The sequence below is a fragment of the Barbus barbus genome, assembly GCF_936440315.1.
Source record: "Barbus barbus genome assembly, chromosome: 19".
Classification (NCBI taxonomy): Eukaryota; Metazoa; Chordata; class Actinopteri; order Cypriniformes; family Cyprinidae; genus Barbus; species Barbus barbus.
This window is the reverse complement of record NC_136747.1, coordinates 6,716,179-6,738,039: the sequence shown is the minus strand read 5'-3', so window position 1 is coordinate 6,738,039 and position 21,861 is coordinate 6,716,179. Positions and strand designations below refer to the sequence as shown.

The window sequence follows — 21,861 nt, the reverse complement described above, 5'->3', positions numbered from 1 at the left end:
ACAATGTAGTCAATCACAGAAAATGGTACACACTACAGCTATAATCCTAACAATATTGTTGGAATCACTTCAGAAAGTTTTTTAGCTAATTAACAATAAAAAAACATTGATAGCCAATCAGAATCCACCCAACTTTAATAAGCTCGAGCATTTAAAGCAGAAAACCACAAAAAAAAATTTTAGTAATAAATAGTACATTACTGTATCTTCTGTTGGTGTGGATGCTAATAGTTATCTTTATACAGTATATTCTCGTTTTCTGTGTGAACAGACCTCGTTTAGATTAAGAATGTTAGTCTGACTGACAATAATGTGTGCAAATCAGTGTCTACTAATCAAGAAAACTTCTTTTGGCTTTTCAGCTTAATTACCACTACAAGTACATACTGTATATGATTTTAATATTTTTTCTTATCTAATGAAGCATATATGAAATATTAAGCCATCAAAATTAAAATATGAGGAACCACAAGACAACGGAATTATGAAAGGTGCGGTTTCACTTTTTGTGACTGAAACAATAGATCTATGTTGTCTACAAATATGCAAGAAAAACAGCTAAATAATAGTGCAAATATTGTGAAATACTGCTTATGGTTGGGCAGCTTACCCTGTTTACTTGCCGTTGACAGATTTGGCGAAAAAGTAAATTTGGGTTTTATATAGGAAGAAAGATATACAGGTTTAGAACAACATGGGTGAACTTTTCTTTCAAGTAGTTATGCTCTGAATCACTCCACGCATATCAGAGTGTGTGTGCTGAGTTTAGCATTGAGGAAAAAGAAAGAGACATTGATAGATGAACAGAAAGGTGACTATGAGCAGAAGGCTTACCAACACCAGAGCAAATTACAGAGTCCTTCATTGAACTCTGCGTCAAGAACGATGATAATGGCTTTCCTGTCAGCCACCCAAAAATGCAAAACTGCAGTATCTGTGACCCGCCCTGTCTCTGTGCATTACGAAACTCTCTGTTTGTGCTGTATCAAATCCTTACAGGCCTGCCCTGAGCAGATGAAGAACAACACACAACAAGCATCCATCTACCCGTCTGCATTTCACAACATTAACCATTACTGAACACACTCCTCAAACACTACAGTAAGTCAAAACTACTGCAATCGGGGAAATCTAAACAAGAGGCGCTGAGTGTTATGGAAAGCCGGAGCAGAGCGAGGTGAGAGTCCTGCCACTGGAGCAGCTCAGCCCAAAGCCCACCAGGCGGACTGGCGAGGGTCCGGGTTGCTTCCTTTAAAGGAAATATCCCACAGCTGTGTAAACCAGGGGGGTTTATTCCAGAGGAACTCCCCATCGCATGACGGGGCGGGGGGAGCTGGGAAGCAGGAAAACCTCGGGACTGCGCTGGGAGGGACAGAGTTTACTACGATTTTCCAAAGAACTGTCACTGGCATGGATAAAAGCAGAACGTAGGAAAGAAGACCTGCCTATGAGAACGAACAATTTAAAGGTATAGTTCACCAAAAAATGACAATTAAGAGAGCTACAGTATGCAGAAGTGAAGATATTTTGTGAATAAAGACTTCACCTTTTCTTTCTTTGCACACGTTTTAATGTGATCATGTAACAGTGTAATTTTTAATCAGGAAGAGAGTTTGGTTTAGGGTTATTTGTATGTAATTATGCATAATTACTGTCATGACTAGAGTAACAATATGTAACGTGTAACAAAGACACTGTAAAAAGTGTTTGCAGTTCAGTATGCACTTCAGAAGACCAATCATAATTCAGTATGCAAATGTCAAATATTGCAGTCTGTTTACTGATTGAGTGCAATAAAGGTCAATTTGGTGTTTCTTAAAACTTTGTTCAATTTGATCAACTTTCTTAAAATTTAAGTTAAGTTTATAAAAAAAAAACAGAAACGGCTATCACACCTAAATGTGAAATGATATCCAAAATATTTAAGGATTATTGCTGTACATCCATGGTAAAAACTTTAAATGTGGAAGACAAACCATAATTTTTCAGCAAGTAAAGCTTAAAGCCAATAATCCTTAAAACTGATAATAAACAAATCTAAAAAAGGGAAAAGAAAGAAGAACACTTAAATGCCTCTACACCAGCCAAGATCAAGACCAATCCTTACAAGCAGCTGGTTAACCACTGGTAAATATTGACTTTAACCAGCCTCATGACTCTGTCCTACTATCAGTCAACAGACAGGTCTGAAACCACAGACAACCTAAGTGTGCATCCCACCGAGAACAGACAAACATCTGGGTCTTTATCATCCAAAGAGAGAGAGAGAGAGCTGGAAGTGTTTGACAGCACTGCACTTCTTCAATTACTATGCGATTCTAATTACACGCTGTACACCAAATTTCCATCTAAAAGCTCGTTTCCTGCCCAGCGTGCAGCAGAGGGGGAAACTCCAGGGCGTAGCTGCTCCAGCACTCCTCCCAAAATCCCATGGAGAAGGAATTCTGAAATACTGACATGTCAGAAACGCAGCTTCGGCTCTGGATTGTGAGGTGACCCCAGGTGGGCGTCAGGGCCAGTTTGAGGCTGTGTTGTGTTTGAAGTCTGAAGAGCTGAAGGTGGAGGTAGATACAAGTCTTCAGGGCAAGCTAAATGAATGAGATTACAGGAAACTTCCCACCCACTAGGCCACGCTCTCTCTCTCACACACACACACATTCCAAAGGAGGGGGAAAACCCCAGGTCCATGGGAGAATGGGAAGCACATTTGTTTTGAATGCACATTTCTTCAAGCCCTGCTCTCTCATTCTGTTCTGCCATGTGAAATCCATCACTGATGTATTTCAGCGCACAGCTGCCAGCGCCTGGCATGAAGCGGCCCGCGTGAAACCATATACCACTAGACACATGAGCGCATATAATCCACATAGCGCTGCAGGCTGGGTCAACAGCCCTCTATTTCTGAACCCGTTTTCATTAATGTTTCACTCAAGCTTTTTTCCGTATGTCGCAAACCTCAAAAAGAAATACAATCTGTTTTTAAAGGGACAGTTTACTCAAAAATGACAATTGAGGCATCGTTTATTTGACTTTATGCCATTCCAACCCATATGGTTGTGCTATGGAAGCCTGTTTCTACCACTGAATAAAATAAAGTAACTTTTCATATCATAATTTTGAGTTTTTTTCACAATTTTGAAGTTTACATCTCGTAATTCTGGTTTTGGGTGAGTAAAATGTCGACTAGTTCCTTTTTTGGGTGAACAATTTCTTTTAATGGTCTATAAAAAGCTCAAAACTTTGAAAATAAAGAAAAGGTCTATTAGATGTTGCAAAAACGCCATTGCAGGCTTTAGTTATCAGTGCCCTCAAGAGACATGTGAGCTTTTATTTAAGGTAAAGAGAGGAATTCAATGGCCAGCAGCAGTGGGATAAACAGGACAGAAGGTACTCACCGACGACCATGAGAGTGAATTCGAAGCCCCTCTTCACAGACTTTCTGTACACTTGGTTGGGGAGATTTGCGAATCCCACGTACCCCTCAAGGTTTTTCTGTTGCTGTAGACCAAAACCAAACACAGTCAATGGCTTTAGCAGGCATGACTGACAAAACACTACAAATGAGAAACACGTAGGCGGCCATCTGTCACGACTGCACGCGGTTACTGTTAACACCTTCACGAATCTTCAGAAACAATGGTTTGACACTCAAATAATAGCATAGAAACATGGCTATAATAATGCATGGGCTTTTTTCAAGACAAAAGATCATTTAAGAAGTATATTTTTACATTTTCTGAGGAAAATGACAGTACATGCTTACAAAACAAAAACAAAGAGTCCAATCCCATGTCTTTGTGAGAATCTGGACTCTAGAAGTGCCAACTTAAAGACCTCTTCACACCAAGAATGTTTATGACACCAAATGTGTTGATTTTAATTTAACTGAAGAGCTATTAATGCTGTTCAGACTGACACAAACATTCAAATTCTGTGAAAATGATAAAAAAAATGTTTACGGAGGAAACTTTTTCCATCGCATTGCGAAAAAAACTAGCCAACCAACTGGATTCACATTTTTGGTCACATGCCCAAAGCTGCGGCTGCTGCTGTTACTTGGTGGCATTTTCCTAAGCGACAGTGAACAGCTGAGGATGAATCTGGAAGTGAATCTTAAATATGTACTCTTGTATTCGGTTTTGTTTGATTGAATTATTCTCTGACTAATTTCAGAAACGTGAAGTTGCATACTGCTGTTATTCTGTACAGTTTGCATTCCATAAGCTACACCAATTGGCATATACAATCTGCATTTTCATTCAGCTAATCTGCCATTTTTTCACTTTACTCTGAACAAATAGCTTACATAAATCGGACAAAATTTCGCAATTTGTTTGTGCGAAATATTAATAACACACAGGCCTTTCCTTCATCCATTTCATTAGCCACCAGGCGAAAAATGTTTACTTAAAAAAATAAATAAAAATTACTTAACATGCTACCACACAAACCACACGATCTGAGGTATTATTCATGTTTGTGGCATGAATAATGTGGGATGCACAGAGTGGGACACTAAAGTTTAATACTTACAACTACGGATTTAAACAAACCATTGACCTTAAATATGAGTGTTTGTAATAGCCTTAAAACACCAATTATAATATCTAAAACTAGATTTTGAGCTAATTAGCAGCACAGCCTCTAGATTTTAGAGATCTTTTGGGGAGCTAAACAACATATCCATTTGTAGTTTGTCAAAGTGTTTGAAATGAATATGCATACTTACTGCTACTTTGGAGAGCATTCAGATCATGTTGTTCCACAGATCGATGGATGAATAGATGAAGAGATGATCGGATTGCACCAGGCAGGGAGAGAGGCATCCACATACACAAAATAAAACACAAAGAGACAGAATGAGACAAAGAAAGATAACAGCTAAAGTACATTAAGAGGTTTTCATCTGTGACTGCAGGTCTGCAACTCACTAAGAGATTCAACAAAGCCATTGGTCTGTCAATCAAACCAATGAGGACAAAGGCCGTGTTTACCCCTGGTATTAACATCCATCTCAGGTGAACCAATCACACGTGATCCTTCAAACCACATTCAAATAGTATCCTTACTATACAGGTGGAAGTGGCCAATAAGATATGGATGCTACTTGAGTTTAAGAAAGAAACACATCTGAGGACGATTCTGTAAATATCAGTTTATTTTAGTCCTAATACCAAGCCTGTAGTGTTTTCCCAATTGGTGCACGACCAAACCACTTCTCTAAACATACAGAATTACAGGAAGGCCAGAAATGGGGCTTTAGCGCTAGACTTTCACAGTGCTCAGGCTACCAGTAAAACTGACTTAATTGAAAAATCATCTCACTGAATGAACTAGGCCTTGCCTAAATAGCATTTTCTTTCTGCTGAAACAGCAAATCATCAAATGCACAGATCTGTGAATGCAGTACATAAAAACCTCAAGTCATTTGACTATCAAAACCTTCATGTTATTCTGCTAACACTGCAAAAAGTATGTCCTGGAGGAACACGTGCAGCTTGGTAGACAAGTTTGTGATGAAGATTAAAAAAGTATGCAGCAATGTACAGTAAAAGGGCATCACTTGCATTTAATATAAAATCACTTTTATAAATTTAATTTGGTGCAGACAACAAAATGAGACGTCTCGTCTTTAACCCAAACACAAACTCATGGAACAGACCTAATTTATATGCAAATAAGTAGTCAATCGGTGATGATCATGTTCACACAATTCAAAAATACAACCAAATCATGATCAATTTCACAACTCATGTGAACCAATGCCATTTAACATTAAGTGCATTTAAATGCACTTTAAATAATCATTTTACTTTACCAGTCTGATTTCTGCCAAGTTGAACAAAAGTTTCCTTTTCAGGTGAATGATCCCTTTAAGATGAAGTTTTATTGCATTTATTTTGTGTCTCAGAGATTTTGTCCTCTCTTACTCTATTTTCACCACCCACACAATGAATAAGCAATGCACTTTCTTGAAATTACAAATGAAAGTCACAACTGTTACGAATATCCTGCACCACTTCCTGCTGATGCTATCGTTCGGTGTTCTTCTAGAGGGCAGGTGTGAGGTGTGAACACACGAGTACACTCAGAGGAAGTCTAATCCCACGGGGGGAAACTTGAGAGGACGCATGTTCCTTCTTCCAGGCTAAAAGCCTGTCAAAGTCGAGACGCTCTGCATATTTGAAGGGGAACATCTCAATGAACCAATACAGTAAATGCTCTGATGCAAATTTGGATGGTCTAAACAACACACCAGCAAAAACTAAACTAAAAACTACATTTCCCTGTGGTGAAGCATTGACAGAAATAGTCCACAAGGATTCACACAAGCAAAAATAAAAACATGCCAGAGCTTTCACCACACATGTGATGATACATGACTGCATCTCAAGGTCACATTCTGGGTCACTGATGTGGGTTATTATGGGATAGATGGGTGCCTTCGTTCAGTATATGGCCATGAATGTAAAGGCTTAATCAAGACATGCCAAGTTTATTTGCATGTCAAGCAGCTTGGACACTTGCAAAATCCTTCTTGTTCATTCCACAAAACAGATAAATGTAACAGGTTTGAAACATCATGAGCATGAGTAAATGACAAAACTTTAATTTTTGGGTCTTCTATCCCTTTAAGGGATTTTTTCAGTGGCACTTAACCAAAACCATTACCTTGCAAAGATCTAAAGGGAAGATGAGAGCGAGAGAGTGACTGCAGTCCTTAAATAATGACATGTTTTTGTATGTGGCTTAACTGCCGGAAGAGATGTGGTAGCCTAAACCTAAAGCAGTACAGAAAGACAGACAGAAAGACAAAGCAACAAGGAGTAAATGAGCGATATCAATTTTTGACGAGACACATTTTCGTCTAGTACTTCACAGGATATGGCTGACTCGCAAGTGTCAAAGGGTCCAAAATTAACTGCAAACTGCACAATTCATATAGACGTATAAAAAATTATTCAGATGCAAAAGGGATAATAACCCTAAAACATTGTTTTGATGTGTAAAAAAACAACAAAGTTTCCATCCTGATTGCCAGGGTAGAGCCTTTTTATTTTATTTTGTTATTTCAAATTATGCATTTTCCTTTTAAAATGTTCTGTGTTCCATGCCAATGGTTTAATTCATTTTTAATAATCAAAAATCATGTCTAATCAACTGAATTTTTAAACCTGTAACAATTTAATTAACCTTTTAAAACAAAATTAAACGAAAACTAAACTATTCCTTTTTGGTAAAGTGCTGCACAACAGAAGTTCACGGTTTAAATTACACCCAGATATGACATTTCTTTAAAAAAAATGTCCACATAAATTCTAATTTTATTTGTCTAATATTAGGAGAAATACATCATAGAGTTCAATAGTAATATATTTGTGTCATAATTTCTTAAAGTAAATCAAACTTTTATTTTGACAGGTTTCAGTGAACACCGAGTTTCTGTGATGATAGTTTTCTCAAATGAAATGGTGAAATGCTGGTGAAGTGACTCCCAGAGCAGCTCCGGAGATGAAGTTTGTGTGTTCATGTCCTCATACAGTGAGACAGCAGACACTGAAACCATGAGCGTCACGCTGTCACATGATTTTGTGCATTATATAGTAAATTCCATTTTTATGACTGGATTTTGCGATTCCATCTGCATTTTCCGTATCATTTCAATCATATGGTGGTACTAGGATCTTGTCGACTCATCGCAACAGTATGTGAGCAAAGCATGCCATCTCAGTCTGGTTTTCTCATCACACACTCGATGAAAGCAGTCAGACAATACACGCCATAAAAAGGCTATTCTGACCACCCACAGTTCAGACACATTCTCTCACGTTCAGCTGTAAACTATTCACTTAACATCCTTCTCAAGGGCTGGAAAGTCACTATCACATGCATCCAGGACCAAAATAGATCCACAAAAAAAGGCGAATCCTGGCTGTTTTCATGTAAGACTCTGCCTTAAAATCCTGATTTCTTCCCTTTCGATGTAGGATGAAATCCATGGAATTCAGGATCAAATTCAACTGTATTTTTATTTTATGAAACCTCAGGACTACCCATGGAAAAAAACACAGTCACATGTGAATGGACAGGACCGATTCGAGCAATAGCCATGTGATCCAAACATCATAAAGGACGAATTCTTCTCATCAAACAAGAGGCCAACAAGGTCTTCAGCCACACCAGAGATCTCATGAGATCTAACTCACAGATGATCATGCTGTGTGCTGCTATAGGACCAATTTCTTTTCTAGGCTACGAGATGTTATGCTGCTTAAAAGTAAAGGTAAAATCAGCTAATCTACATGCAACATCTTAAATAGGAACTTTAAGATGAAGTCTGCATGACATCAAAATTGACTATGTACTAGTTGTTAGATGAATGAATAATCCATGCAAGTAAATCCAGAGGAAAAAAAAGTGTTCTTCAGTCAAATTCAGAACATGTGCTTCCTCTCTGTTTGATGATGCCAGTCTTACGGCTTGGGCAGAACATCGTAAACCCGCCAACAGTCAGTCTGCTGCCAGCTAGAGATGATGTGGAGGTGTGCTAAAATTGAGCCCAGCCTTCTAGCCATAATTGTGCTTCACCCAGAAATAGCATACATCACAAAAAGTTGGTTGCACCTTCCACTTTATCACCAAACGACAATTTTGAAAAAGAAAAAAAAAAAACTGGTCATGCAATTAATGTTTAAAAATGAAAAACTAATAAATTGTATCTGTCTAATTCTTTATTTGTATATGTGCATTTCTTGTACAATGTGTAGAAGATGGATTATTTGGGTATAAACAAATCAATCCGTTTACAGATCTAGCCAACTATCCATCCACCCATTCATCTATCCATCTACCACCTATCTATCTCCACATGCCCAATCCATTCATCTATCCATCTACCACCTATCTATCTCCACATGCCCAATCCATTCATCTATCCATCTACCACCTATCTATCTCCACATGCCCAATCCATTCATCTATCCATCTACCACCTATCTATCTATCTCCACATACCCAATCCATTCATCTATCCATCTACCACCTATCTATCTATCTCCACATACCCAATCCATTCATCTATCCATCTACCATCTATCTATCTATCTATCTATCTCCACATGGCCAATCCATTCATCTATCCATCTACCACCTATCTATCCATCTCCACATGCCCAATCCATTCATCTATCCATCTACCACCTATCTATCTATCTCCACATGCCCAATCCATTCATCTATCCATCTACCACCTATCTATCTATCTCCACATGTCCAATCCATTCATCTATCCATCTACCACCTATCTATCTCCACATGCCCAATCCATTCATCTATCTCCACATGCCCAATCCATTCATCTATCCATCTACCACCTATCTATCTCCACATGCCCAATCCATTCATCTATCCATCTACCACCTATCTATCTCCACATACCCAATCCATTCATCTATCCATCCCTCTATAGTCTATATCAGGGGTGGGCAAACTCTGCCCTTCCAGGCCACTTTCCTTCAAAATTTAGCTCCAACTCTAATCAAACACACCTGAACCAGCTAATCATTGTCTTCAAGACTACTATAAGGCTACAGGCAGGTGAGTTTTATCAGGGTTGGATCAAATCTCTGCAGGAAAGTGGCCTGGAAGGGCCAAGTTTGCCCATCACTGGTCTATATACTAGATCTATCTGTCTGTCTATCTATCTGTCCACCCAATAGTAAATAATCAATTCTCTGCAGCAGGAGTGTCCAATCCTGCTTCTGGAGGACCACTTTCAGCTTTTAGCTCCAACACACCTGCCTAAAGGTTTCCAGTTCTCTAAAACAGCTTCATTAGATGGTTCATGAGCAAAAAGAATACATATGTGTGTTTAATGAGTGCTGGAGGGAAACTCTGCAGGAAAGAGACACCCCTAACCTACTGCAACACACACATTTGAATATTTCTCCAAAGCTGAGGGTGACAGACACAAGGAGGTGTTTCTCCAAACGGACAGACCACAGCTGCAAATGTCTGGGCCCAGCACTGCATTCACTGCTTAAGCCCATTTTACCGGTATTTCCACGGACTAAATATTGTGCCATATTTAGTTTATTATGGCATTCTTTCGAGTACGATGAAAATACCATTGGCGTTACTATCTGATACATTCATTGTACCACCCACAGTACATTTTTGTAAGCGTAACCATTACAATAAAATACTTAGACTAGAAAAGAGACTGTTTGTTCTGATAATGACATACAGAGTGAAACAGGGGCTCGAGCAGATCAGGAAACGCATCTGCCGCGCGCAAGAAAAACACACCGCACAAACAAAGCTATAAATCTGCTTGGTTTAAGAAGAGTTTAACAAAGCGACAGAGTCTAAACGCTCACCCATTCTGTTGACGCTCCCGGACGCCTCTGTAACCGATCTCTCGCCGATCGACATTCCCTTTCTCCAACTCACGGTCCAGCCCACAGGCGTACGTCACATTTCTTGCGTAGTCTCCCTTGACAACCACGGGGGCGACGTCCGCGGCGTATGTTTGGTGAATAGCGTCCGCTCAAATCTCGCGATATTTTATGCAAGCCACACGGGGGAAAGATTTGTATGATTCAAATGCGGGATGGGGATAAAAGTTTGTCTTATATAGCGGACAATAGATCTGCTTGTTGCTGTTTGCCAACACGTTTCGGCAGGTTTGAAAGCTTTGTTTTTAAGTTCACTAAATAATAACAAAAAACGAATGCAAATCAAAGTAAAATAAATAAATAAATAAACCATAGGATTTAAATTAAAACAAGAAACAAGGCATTGACAAAGAACAATGTTTCAGTAAATACCTAAATATTAGTAAATACAAGAATATGCATTTAAAAAATAATGTAGACTTAAAAGAGACAGTATCTAAATACCTAAATATTAGTAAATACAAGAATATACATTTAAAAAATAATGTAGACTTAAAAGATACAGTATCTAGGAGGCTGTTCCGCACTTGAAGGGCGTCTCTTTTTCTTTTATATGTAATAATATGATACATAAATCCACCCTGATTATTTACTGCAATGCAGGAAGCAGTGAGAAGAGAAACAATGCTGCCACCTGCTGGCTAAAGGAAATAGCTAAATGACACCTTATCCTTTACATTACTGATTGCATGACGAAAATTGTAGTTAGTAACATAATCTGGATTACACATATTTAGTCATGTAGTTTTTGATTACTTTGGACCTAACTCCTTTATCAAATAAAGTTAAATGGGATTATTGTGTACCATATTCTGTACACAGAGAGAGAAACTATATTTCATTTTTATTATCAGTCATGACAACATTACAGCAGGGTTTCATGAAAAAACAGTAGGGTGTTGATGAAAATCTAATATAAAAATGTCAAATTTCAACGACAAGTAATATCAAATGTCAAATTGTAAAAAATTTAAATTTGAAAAAAAATGTATCAATGTTATACATGATTATTAGCAGGTAGGTTCATTTAGAAAGGAACATTTTAAAGAAAAACTGAATAATTTACTACCACTGCGTGAATGATATAAAATCACGTAATCCATAAAAAGTAACTGTAATCGGATTATGAGCATTTTAAAATATAATGGCCTGATTTCACAGACAGGGTTTAGGCTAAACCAGGATTAGGACATAGTTCAATTGGGACATTTAAGTAATTTTTATAAACGTGCTTAGGAAAAAAAACTCCATTACTGATGTGCATCTTGAGACAAAACAAAGGCACTGATATATTTTAAGATCAGCCAGTGCAAGTTTCTTTCAGTTGAAACAGCTCAGACTTACATTTTAGTCTAGGACTAGGCTTAAACCTTGTCTGTGAAACCAGGGGCCTGTTTCATAAAGCAAGTTTGCCAAATAAGCCAGGTTTATTTCAGTTAGTCTGATTTATTGTCAGTTTATTTGGTTCAAAATAAGTCAGAATAAGTGAAATAAGCCTGGCTTGTTTGGTAAACTTGTTTTATGAAAGTAATCTAATTACAAGTAGGCCTAGTTAATTTTTGGAATCTGATTATGTAATCCAGATTACATTGCGCTTACTACCTGTTTGTTAATATGAAAAACTATAACACTATATTTCTATCAAATTAAATGCATATTGTAAATTATATTATGCTATACAAATGTTGCACCGTGGCGTAGTGTCGCATAATGCTCCATTTTGAACAAACCCTAGGATACTATATGTCATGAGTGCTTAGTGCAAAATATTACAAAATCATTCAAAATGAAAGCAAAAGTTAATAAGAATTCCCTTAAATTCAGTTATGCATTGCTACGTCCTTTGCAAGTATTTCACATTAAAAATGGACCAATGAAGTCTTTCTGAGCTATAGTTTTATGACAGCGATCATTGAAGTTGTCAGCAAGATGTACTTTATATTAACTTGTTACATTTTGTTTATATTATATCCTATAAAAGATTTAACACAAGAGGCTAATCAAGTTCATTTATTGCTTTAGGTACAAGATCCACATCATATATACAAACCTAAATCATACAGAAAATAAGGCACAGGTGAATGGTTCATGCATATAAACAAATATTCTGTTGATCTCAAGCTTCTCCAACATTTCCGCTCAGTGCTTTGGCCAGCTTGGTCTCTCTTCAAAGCCACTGTACAGAAAAACAGAAATGTGATTATTTATTGTTTAAAACATCTCCAGTTATTGGCCAAACTCTAATTGGGAGACTGAATCAAATAAATCCATTGCACTTGCTTTGATTCATAATGATCCTCAGCTCCTGCTTGTGTCATGAGATCAGCGACGTTCTTCTCCAGGTCATCTATACGTGTTCCCATCTCGTCCAGTTCAGGCATTAAGGAAAACATTAAGTTCTTTGAGTAGCACAGGGGGTCTCCAAACCTGCTTCTGGAGAGCTACCGTCCTGCAGATTTCAGATGAACCTGCTATTAAAGCTCCAACCCTGTTTCGACACACATACCTGTAGTTTTCAAATAATCCTGAAGGACTTGATTAGCTGGATCAGGCTTTGTTTAATTAGGGCTGTGGCCCTCCAGAAACTGCAGTTTTACACCCTTGTAATAAATGGTTTCACACAGAATGACGTATGCACAATCAAAGAGTCACTGCCTGTTTTATATCTGGTGTATGAGTCTCCAAACAGACTGAGGACTTTTGAAACATGCTCAAGATAAATAAAACTAAATGCATGTAATAAATCTGATACTCTAATGTTAGCAGTGTTTTTACAGTATCTTTCCAAAGTGTGAAGTATGGTTTTTAATAGGTTTGGCTGCATTTATTTGATCAAAAAAACAGTAATACTGTGAAATATTATTGCAATTTAAGAGAACCATTTTCTATTGTAATATATTTTAAAATGTAATTTATTCCTGTGACTCAAAGCTGAGTTTTCAGCATCATTACTCCAGTCTTCAGTGTCAAATGATCCTTCAGAAATCATGCTGATCATGATTATTATATTTCTTATTATAAAACGGTTGTGCTGCTAGGCCTATTTTGCAGAAACCATTTTAAATCTTTACTTTTGATCAATTCAAGTCTACATTTCTAACAAGTGCTGTGGTGACAAATGGTAATTTACATTACTTAAAAGACCATAGTATTTGCTCAAAAGTGTGCGAAGTTGCCATTGTATTGAGTCTGAAACATGATATTAGGCTGCTATAGGGAGGCAATTCAAATACATTTTGCTATGACAGTAAACAAACTTTAAACAAATTGTGCTGCTTCTATAAAAGATATTTTTGGAGATGATTTGGTCAGATAAGTTCTGAAACCTGCTCTGAAGTTGTTGCATAGTCGTCTCCATCTGTTTGAAGAAATGAATTGAGCAGATTTGTCACACTTTAAAACAATATGTGCAAATGCAATTATACAATCTAGAAGAATTGTCCAAATTAAAACATTAAAATAATCACTTACCATCGCAGTCAAGTCTTTGGTGGCTTTTGACTCGGATCCTGCCATGAGGTTGGTTTATAATGGGTTAGTTGTTATAGTTCAACCTTATCTGCACTAAAACCGCACGAGTTTGAAAATAATAGACGTGTGCTTTAATCTCAGAGATTTTTGAAGATATGGGTATTTCAGAATAAAAGGATTCTAGAACTTTTCAACTTTTCACTCTGATTCATTGTTTGCGTATATGCTGTAAAAACTTCCTCATTCGTATAAAGGGCATGCATGTCCATATTTAACCCTTTTAGTACCAGAAAATATATTTGTGTAATTTCTAGACTAGAACACTGATGGGTAAATCGTTTGCATTACACAGTGATAAATGCTGGTGATAAAATTAATCGAAAATAAATGGTTGTATCTTTAGTTTTTTTTTTTTATCGCACGCGCGTCGGGAAACCCGACTGGCGATAGGACCGCGCGTCTCATGAATATGTAATGAGCTTGTTGTGACGCAAGCAACACGGAAGTACTGTTATGAGCTATAGCCAGCTGTAGCAGAGAGGAACACAGTGGCTTGAACATGTTTTACAGCGCTCTGTTTATCTCTGCAAGACAGAAGATACACGTCGTCTAACATGGACCCACGCTGAGGATCCGTTCCCATCGATTTAGCAAGTATTGCTTTGCTGGAAAGGGGAATCACTTCAGATCTAATGAATCAGTGGATGTTGACTGGGACAATGAAAGTACATTTCCTGCTGTTGTTTAGCATATGCATCCAGTAATCGGCAAGAAATTACATTTTAAAATGTGAACAAAATAGTAAGGATTTATGGTTTGTTACATGAGTGGGCTAGTCATTGCATTCAGTTGATTTTAATGATAAAGGACAGCTACATCACTCAAAGATGGATGAAGTGATTATGGATCAGATCATGTTTGTTGCTCAGCAAGTGGTGTCTTGGATCGCATCTATTGCCATCATATTTGGAGGGGTTGTGCCATACATCCCTCAGTACAGGGACATCCGCAGGACCCAGAATGCTGAGGGGTTCTCCACATATGTGTGCCTGGTGCTGCTGGTTGCCAACATATTAAGAATACTGTTTAGGTGAGTTATCATATCTCAACCATCATATCTGGAGACAGCTATATGAGGGACTGATATAAACACATGGCACGTAATCATTAGCCACTTTAATGTGTATTTTAGTGCTGTCAAATCAGTTAATCACATCCAAAATAAACGTTTTTGTTTACATAATGTGTGTGTGTGTGCTGTGTATATTTATTATGTATGTTTAAATACACACATATGTATATATTTAATAAAATATAAATTTGTATGTAAACACTTAATATTATACATAAATATTTTACATATAAATCTAACTTTTTTTATATATATATATATATATATACATGTATGTGTGAGTATTTATATATATACAGTACATAATAAATATACACAGTACATACACATAGTATATAAACAAACTGTTATTTTGAATCGATTAATCGCGACTAATCGTTTGGCAGCCCTAATCTGTGTATATGTATTCATATTTATATATGATTTATATTATATATAAATATATTTTTACTAGTGCTGTCAATCGATAAAATAAATAAATAATCGTGTTAATCACAGTCCTGGACGGTGATTAACACGATTAATCGCACATTTAAAATACTAGGATTTACCTGTAAATATGTTAAAAAAGGAATGCATGACAAACTAGTTTAAGGAAACATAACCTTTCACATCTCCGCCAGGAATGAGACATAATTATTTGTTTGTTTGTTTTTTTTCCAGCCATTATCAGCCTTTATACCGACAATAAAACGTTTACCAAGCCGCATCGCTTCAATCCCAGAATACATTTACCCAACTATTATCAAGAGTATTTCTAAATAAATACAACAAAACATTTTCTTGCGACCTTACATGAAGTATTATGATAAAATGCATTATGAAGAAGAATTGGACCTGTTCTGCAGGTGCATTAGAGCTAACATTAGCATCATGCTACAGACAATTTATGAGATTAATAGTACACTTTTACTCAGAACTCACTTTAAACCACCATCGAGTGTTTGTAATAACTTCCTTTTGCGATCACATGTGTATATATAGCCTACACTTTGGGCGACCGCGGTACATTAGAAAAGTAGCCCAAAAAACCGCAACCCAGGCTCTGTAATTTTTCCCGTGACTGTATTTTCAAAATAGCCCAATTCTGCGGGAAACCCGAGACCCTGGCAACACTGGTTCACTGTACCTTTATCACATACGAGTATACATCTCTCTCTCTCTCTCTCTCTCTCTCTCTCTCTCTCTCTCTCTCTCTCTCTCTCTCTCTCTCGCCGCGTTCGCTTCACTTTTGTCGAGCCCGGCGCCTCATAATCACACAATCCCTGCGTCCCAATGTGCATATATCCACCCTATCTGCCCTAAATAGTATTGAAAATTACTAATATCACACAGAATTTAGGATGGATAGTGTGCACATTGGGACGCAGGCTTCCGCGCTGCGATGACGGCAAGAAATTGGGGTGAAACCTTATCAAACGATTAATTTGCGTGAAAAAAATATTAACGCGTTAATTTTTTTATTAATCGCATGCCTTAACGTAATTAATCGTAACGTTAACAGCCCTAATTTTTTACACATTTCTTAAGTGTATAGATTTACGTGTGTATATTTATTTATTTATTTATTTATATCTATTTATTTATAGCTGTCTGAAGACTTTACAGGCCCAAGAAACTGAGAAATGTGCAGTGCAAGGAAATTTACTGGTCAAAAGATGTGGAAATATTACAGTACTTGGTGCTTTTCTCTGAGCAGTATATATGTGTGTGTTGTTATTATTTTTCCAGGTTTGGACGTTACTTTGAGACTCCGCTGCTTTGGCAGAGTATAATCATGATCATCACAATGTTAATAATGCTGAACCTGTGCACCAGCGTCCGCATGGCCACTGAACTCAACACCAAACGCCGCTCCTTCACAGGTGCCAAACTTTATGACTCTTTACATCCTCTTTGTCCAATTGAGTGTGTGTGCAGCTGCAGATGGAAGCTGTACCAGCATTTTTTTTATTCCTAGATTAAAAAATCAATAGTTTTTTTTTCTTTAAATGTTTTTTTTTATGAAAATCTCTTCTCAGTCAGTCTGTTTAGTTGAGTTTGGTTCTGTAGTTTACAGACTATTGAATTACAGTTGATGATACAGTCACATGGTCAGGGTCTTTTTTTTTTTTTTTGAGCGTGTCTCATACGATTATCATACAAGAAGGGCCTCTGAAGCAGATGAACTTTGAACGGCTGGCTGCTTGGTCAACATCAGTCTCAGCTTTATTTATACTTGGGGTGTGGTACAAAGTTAACAAAAGATGAGTTTGTTCTCTCAAACTGATCCAGAGCACTGAACTTTGCATGTATTGTATACTGTGTGTACTAATTTTTAATAATAATATGTGATGCAGTATATAGTAAGTAATGCTTTAAATGTTTCAATCTGGTGTTTCTAAGTATGCATACTGCTGAATGAATAATATGCTTATTTAGAAACACTCCTGGACACATTTGTTAGCGCTAGTAGTCTCTCACTCTTCTGTTTGCACAGGACATCCTGTTTAATCAGTTTTATCTATTGGTGTAAAGTCGTACCCAAGTGTGTCTTTATGGGTTGACTGTTGCCTTTAGATCATGTCACAGATGTTAAGACAACAGTGTGACGTTACACAAATGTGTCAGCGGTTTTGATCACGATACAAATTCTCCAGCGGCTTCTCAATAATTGAATCCATTCAGCAGATCTCCAGGTCTGGTGGAAGCACTTTTAGCTTAGCTTAGCATAGATCATTGAATCAGATTAAACCGTTAGCATTTGGTCATCAAAAATGACTAAAGTTTCGATAATTTTCCTATTTAAAACTTGACTCTACTGTAGTTACATCGTGTACTTAAACCGACGGAAAATGAAAAGTTGCGATTTTCTAGGCCGATATGGCCAGGAACTATGCTCTCATTCCATGGGTACAGCAGGTGCAGTGATATTACGCAGCGCCTGAAAGTAGTCCCCAGCAATATCATAACTAGTTACCTTGCTGGGGACTACTTTCAGGTGTCCGGAATGAGAGTATAGTTCCTAGCTCCTAGTTCCTAACTTTTCATTTTCAGTCGGTCTTAGTATACGATGTAACCACAGAAGAGTTAAGCTTTTAATAGGAAAATTATCGAAACTCTTTGGTTATTTTTGAGCGAGATGCTAACGGTCTACTCAGATTCAATGATCTATGCTAAGCTAGGCTAAAAGTGCTACCGCCAGACTCGGAGATTGGCTGAATGGATTCAAAAACGGTAAAACTCAACTGTTTAACTCTAGGAGAGTTGTAAAATGAGCCTATTTTCAAAAAAAGTGGAGTGTTCCTTTTAAGGTTCCCATGATCTCATTTTGAACAAATCCATTTGGTACACATAAAGATTAACGACCGTCATATGTAACTTTTGACAGAACAGAAGTCTTTCATAGTGCCCAAGGCTTATTACAATTTAAAATAACCGTGTTCTGTTTGAATACGTTTCAAAATGTAATTTATTCCTGTGAAGGAAAGCTGAATTTTCAGCATCGTTACTGCAGTTTTCAGTGTCACATGATCCAAGAAACATTATTATCACAGTTGAAAACAGTTTTGCTAAATATTTTTGTGCAAACCGTGATACACTAGCATTCAAAAGTATGGGTTAAGTATGATTTTATAATAAAAAAATAATCAGAAAAAAATAGCAGAATGATTTCTGAAGGATCATGTGACCATGTAAAATGACATTTTAAAATATATTGAAATAGAAAACAGTTATTTGTAATAATATTTTACAATATTACAGTTTTTACTAATTTTTAACAAATAAAGAGACAAAAAAAATCTTAATGATTCCAAACTTTTGGTTCATATTTGAAAAAATTGAGATGAAAAATTACAGAATATTTTGCTTAAGAAAAATTCTACTTCTTGTCATGAAAATAATGTCACATATTATAATGGTTCTAAAAAATATGTTTTTCTTTTTCCTTTTGAAAAATAGTTCCTTAACAGCTGATTTTAGGGTGAAATATGTCCTGGACATGTTTTCATGAGTTTCATCCCTTTAGGGCTTTTTGTGTCCTCGTGAAGATGAAGCGATGCAATCCATTCTCTCTCCCCCTGTTCTTATTTTTTGTCTATTTGTCTTATTTGTCTGAAGCAACAGACAGTAAGGATGAAGAAATCAAAGTTCCTAAGAGGCTCTTTCTGGGTATGTACCGATGTGTTGCTCACAAAACACCAGTCTGATATTATACATTTTTTTACTTCATCCATTATCCACCCCTGCTCATTTCCTCCCAGTATGACCTGGACAGAACCATATTCTCCTCCAATCCTGTCATTAATTCACCACTCTCTAGTAACCCTGAAGCATGCAAAGTTCACTTGCATGCATCTAAAACAGACATTAGTGTATAAGAATGAACTACAATTGCATGTTTTATTAGTGATAGATGCAGTTTTGCATGTATCCTGTTGATTTGGATGCTAAAATTCCAGCGTTGCATGCAAATAGATATCAATTGAATTGATATCAGTTTGTGTATGGCTCTCATGAACTATTCAGTCAAAGTTGAAATAATTCAGTTTTCATGCTTCAAACAGCTCATTTAACTGGTTGCCAAATCAGCATACTGTGCTATTTTATACTGCTGTATTGTTCTTGATGGCTTTATGATTTAACCCTGTAACACTCAGAAGAGTGTCGCATGGCTTTGGCTACTGCACTGATGATGATTGCGATGTCACATGACAGTCTACTAACAGTTAATGGACACTTAGGCATGTTTTCACTGAAAGGAGCACTCTTTGTTTTTGTTGCTGTACATGAACAGCAGGTGGCGTTAGTGTTTTATACCTAAGATCTGCTCTTGTACAGTCTGATTGGTGCACTCTTATGCTTTACCTCCCACATCTGCTGACTTTCTGCACATATGTGCACCGATTTAATTTTTTACTGGTAACTATGTCCTCCATCTCAGGGTATTTGCTGCTTTTGGTGTTTTTGGAGCGAATTCAACTGGGTTGTGTAGAAAGAATCTCCTGCAGACGATGCCAGATGTCAGGTGTTAGCAGCACATGTGCTGGAGTTGTTATTTAAGATGCGCTTGTGTCTCGTTGAGGACCTGTGGTTGTCGGGCAGCTGCTGTGAATGACGTCTCCTCTCACTGGAGCAAATGGGAAGGTCTTCAGTCCAGTTTTAGTAAATAATATTAAAAATATTGCTATTAATATGATTTGTTTTAAGATTCCAAATTCATTCAGTAAAAACCATAGTTATTATGGGGTCATTGTAGTTATTGATTTCAATTTGATTTCTTGATTTTATGCACTTTTCTGCATTTTAATCTAGATTAGATGTAGATTTTCAATATATCAATTGTAATTTATCAATTGAAATGCTTTTAAAGAGGTAGTTCACCCAAAAATGAAAAATCAGTCATTATTTATGTTTTAAATGCTGTATGAACTTCTTTTTTTCTTCTTCTTTTTGTGGTGAAATTTTGAAAAGTGTCCTGTTCATGCTTGTCCAAATAATGGTGGTGAATAGCAACCAGCATCCAGATTTCAAAAAAGCAAGAATAAAGATGCACATGTTCCCATCCAGCATGTGCCAAATATAAGTATTCTGGTGGTATATGATTGGGTTTTATTGAAAAACAGACCGAAATTTTATGTTTTGCCGAAAATGTTTTTTTAATTAAGGTATTAAAGACCTTGTGCCAGTGCAAGCAGATTTTTTTTTTTTTTCCTTTTTATGGTTTGAAAAAGAAAGAAGGGCATATGACATTAGAACAACAGCAGGGTGAGTAAATGATGACTTAATTTTCATTTTTGGGTGAACTATCCCTTAAAGTCATCTTGCTGAAGCCTCTAGTGGGCCCCGACTCCCTGAGAACCACTGGTTTAGATTAAAACTAGTTTAGTCACTTAAGCCTTGGTGGTGTGGTGGTTAAAGATCTGGGCTAGTAGTATACTAGATAGTCGATACTGAACCTCAGGTTACTCCAGGAGGGATTTTCCCTGTAATAAGTGTACTACAGATCAATACTAAATCAATACTGAATTAGACTGTGCATAGTATGCCCTGAAATATACAGTGTATTCAGACCAAATGTGTCTTTTATTCACATTCTGTGTTGCAGCATTTATGCTAAAATGCTTTTTAGACCCTTTTCACATCAGTCTATACCACATAATGTTACATTAATAAATTAATCATTTAATGTCAAACATTTTTAAATTTAAATTATAAGAATTATTGTAAGCATTTAGCATAAGACTTCAACATAATATGTAACAATAAATGGTAGTAGTCATGTACGGGATGTATTGATCACGTATGCCCCTCGACCCCTCACACACCTCATTAGAAGTGTGTTCAGCACTCAGGCTGAGAGGTGTTTGCTAATTGCTGCTTTGCTCGCAAGCTCATTGATCCAGTGGAACTGAATAATGGAGGTGTGCTCCGATCCATCCAGAGGTCAAAGGTCAAGAAGGAATGGGTAGTTTGCTGGTTGAGGGCAGATCTGATGTGATATCCGAGCACTCGATAAGTCAGAGTTTTTATCCAGTGCATTCAGATCTCAATTTATATGTCCATATTTGTCATCCGGGTGATGTCTGTCGTTCAGGCTTGAAGCAGGTGGCAGTTGTTCGCGGCTGATTGCCTGTAATTCAGTCTGGGCTCTGGCAGAGGTTTCTAAATGTGTTTGATGTAGGGCAGACTACTGGGGTCCTGGTGGTTGTGCAGTAATGGTCGTAAATGGGCGGCACTCCCACACACAGTCTCGCTCCGCTGCATTATCCCTACAGGACACCGCAACCGCCTCAATTAGCATCCAGTCACTGCTATCAG

The 21,861-nt window shown here is 37.2% G+C and overlaps 3 protein-coding genes across 6 annotated transcripts in view; 1 reads left to right on the top strand and 2 right to left on the bottom strand.

Annotated features, from left to right (window-relative positions):
• The window catches only part of septin7a (septin 7a), a 50,542-nt gene extending 39,530 nt beyond the window's left edge, over nucleotides 1–11,012 (bottom strand). Inside the window, exons 1-2 of one of the 3 annotated variants that reach the window (XM_079441523.1) lie at nucleotides 10,380–11,012; nucleotides 3,396–3,498 (exon numbers count right to left, since the gene is read on the bottom strand). In XM_079441523.1, coding sequence (XP_079297649.1) covers nucleotides 3,396–3,405 — 10 coding nt within the window. In that variant the 5' untranslated portion in view covers nucleotides 3,406–3,498; nucleotides 10,380–11,012. Of the gene's footprint in view, nucleotides 1–3,395; nucleotides 3,499–5,818; nucleotides 5,958–10,379 lie in introns of those variants that run through there. The other 2 variants (XM_079441525.1, XM_079441524.1) reach the window with 2 other exon arrangements.
• Nucleotides 11,013–12,452: 1,440 nt separating this feature from the next.
• hsbp1l1 (heat shock factor binding protein 1 like 1) lies at nucleotides 12,453–14,397 on the bottom strand. Its single transcript, XM_079441312.1, has 4 exons — nucleotides 13,929–14,397; nucleotides 13,749–13,815; nucleotides 12,738–12,828; nucleotides 12,453–12,633 (listed from the first exon to the last, which is right to left on the bottom strand). The coding sequence occupies exons 1-4, from the start codon at nucleotides 13,971–13,973 to the stop codon at nucleotides 12,597–12,599; spliced, it is 240 nt and encodes a 79-aa protein (XP_079297438.1). The 5' UTR covers nucleotides 13,974–14,397; the 3' UTR covers nucleotides 12,453–12,596.
• Nucleotides 14,398–14,435: 38 nt separating this feature from the next.
• slc66a2 (solute carrier family 66 member 2) overlaps nucleotides 14,436–21,861 on the top strand; it is a 34,354-nt gene continuing 26,928 nt past the window's right edge. The window contains exons 1-3 of one of the 2 annotated variants that reach the window (XM_079441345.1): nucleotides 14,496–15,018; nucleotides 16,792–16,925; nucleotides 19,162–19,212. In XM_079441345.1, the coding sequence (XP_079297471.1) occupies nucleotides 14,816–15,018; nucleotides 16,792–16,925; nucleotides 19,162–19,212 (388 nt within the window). In that variant the 5' untranslated portion in view covers nucleotides 14,496–14,815. Of the gene's footprint in view, nucleotides 15,019–16,791; nucleotides 16,926–19,161; nucleotides 19,213–21,861 lie in introns of both variants that reach the window. The other variant, XM_079441346.1, reaches the window with a different exon arrangement.

Bases quoted from the DNA above. Each gene is read 5' to 3' on its own strand.
- hsbp1l1 (XM_079441312.1), bottom strand. From the start codon at position 13,973: ATGGCAGGATCCGAGTCAAAAGCCACCAAAGACTTGACTGCGATG. The intron at 12,829-13,748 runs ATATCTTTTATA...TAATGCCTGAAC, and splicing joins TGACCAAATCATCTCCAAAA to TGGACGAGATGGGAACACGT. The intron at 12,634-12,737 runs GCAAGTGCAATG...TTTTCTGTACAG, and splicing joins GAGGATCATTATGAATCAAA to TGGCTTTGAAGAGAGACCAA.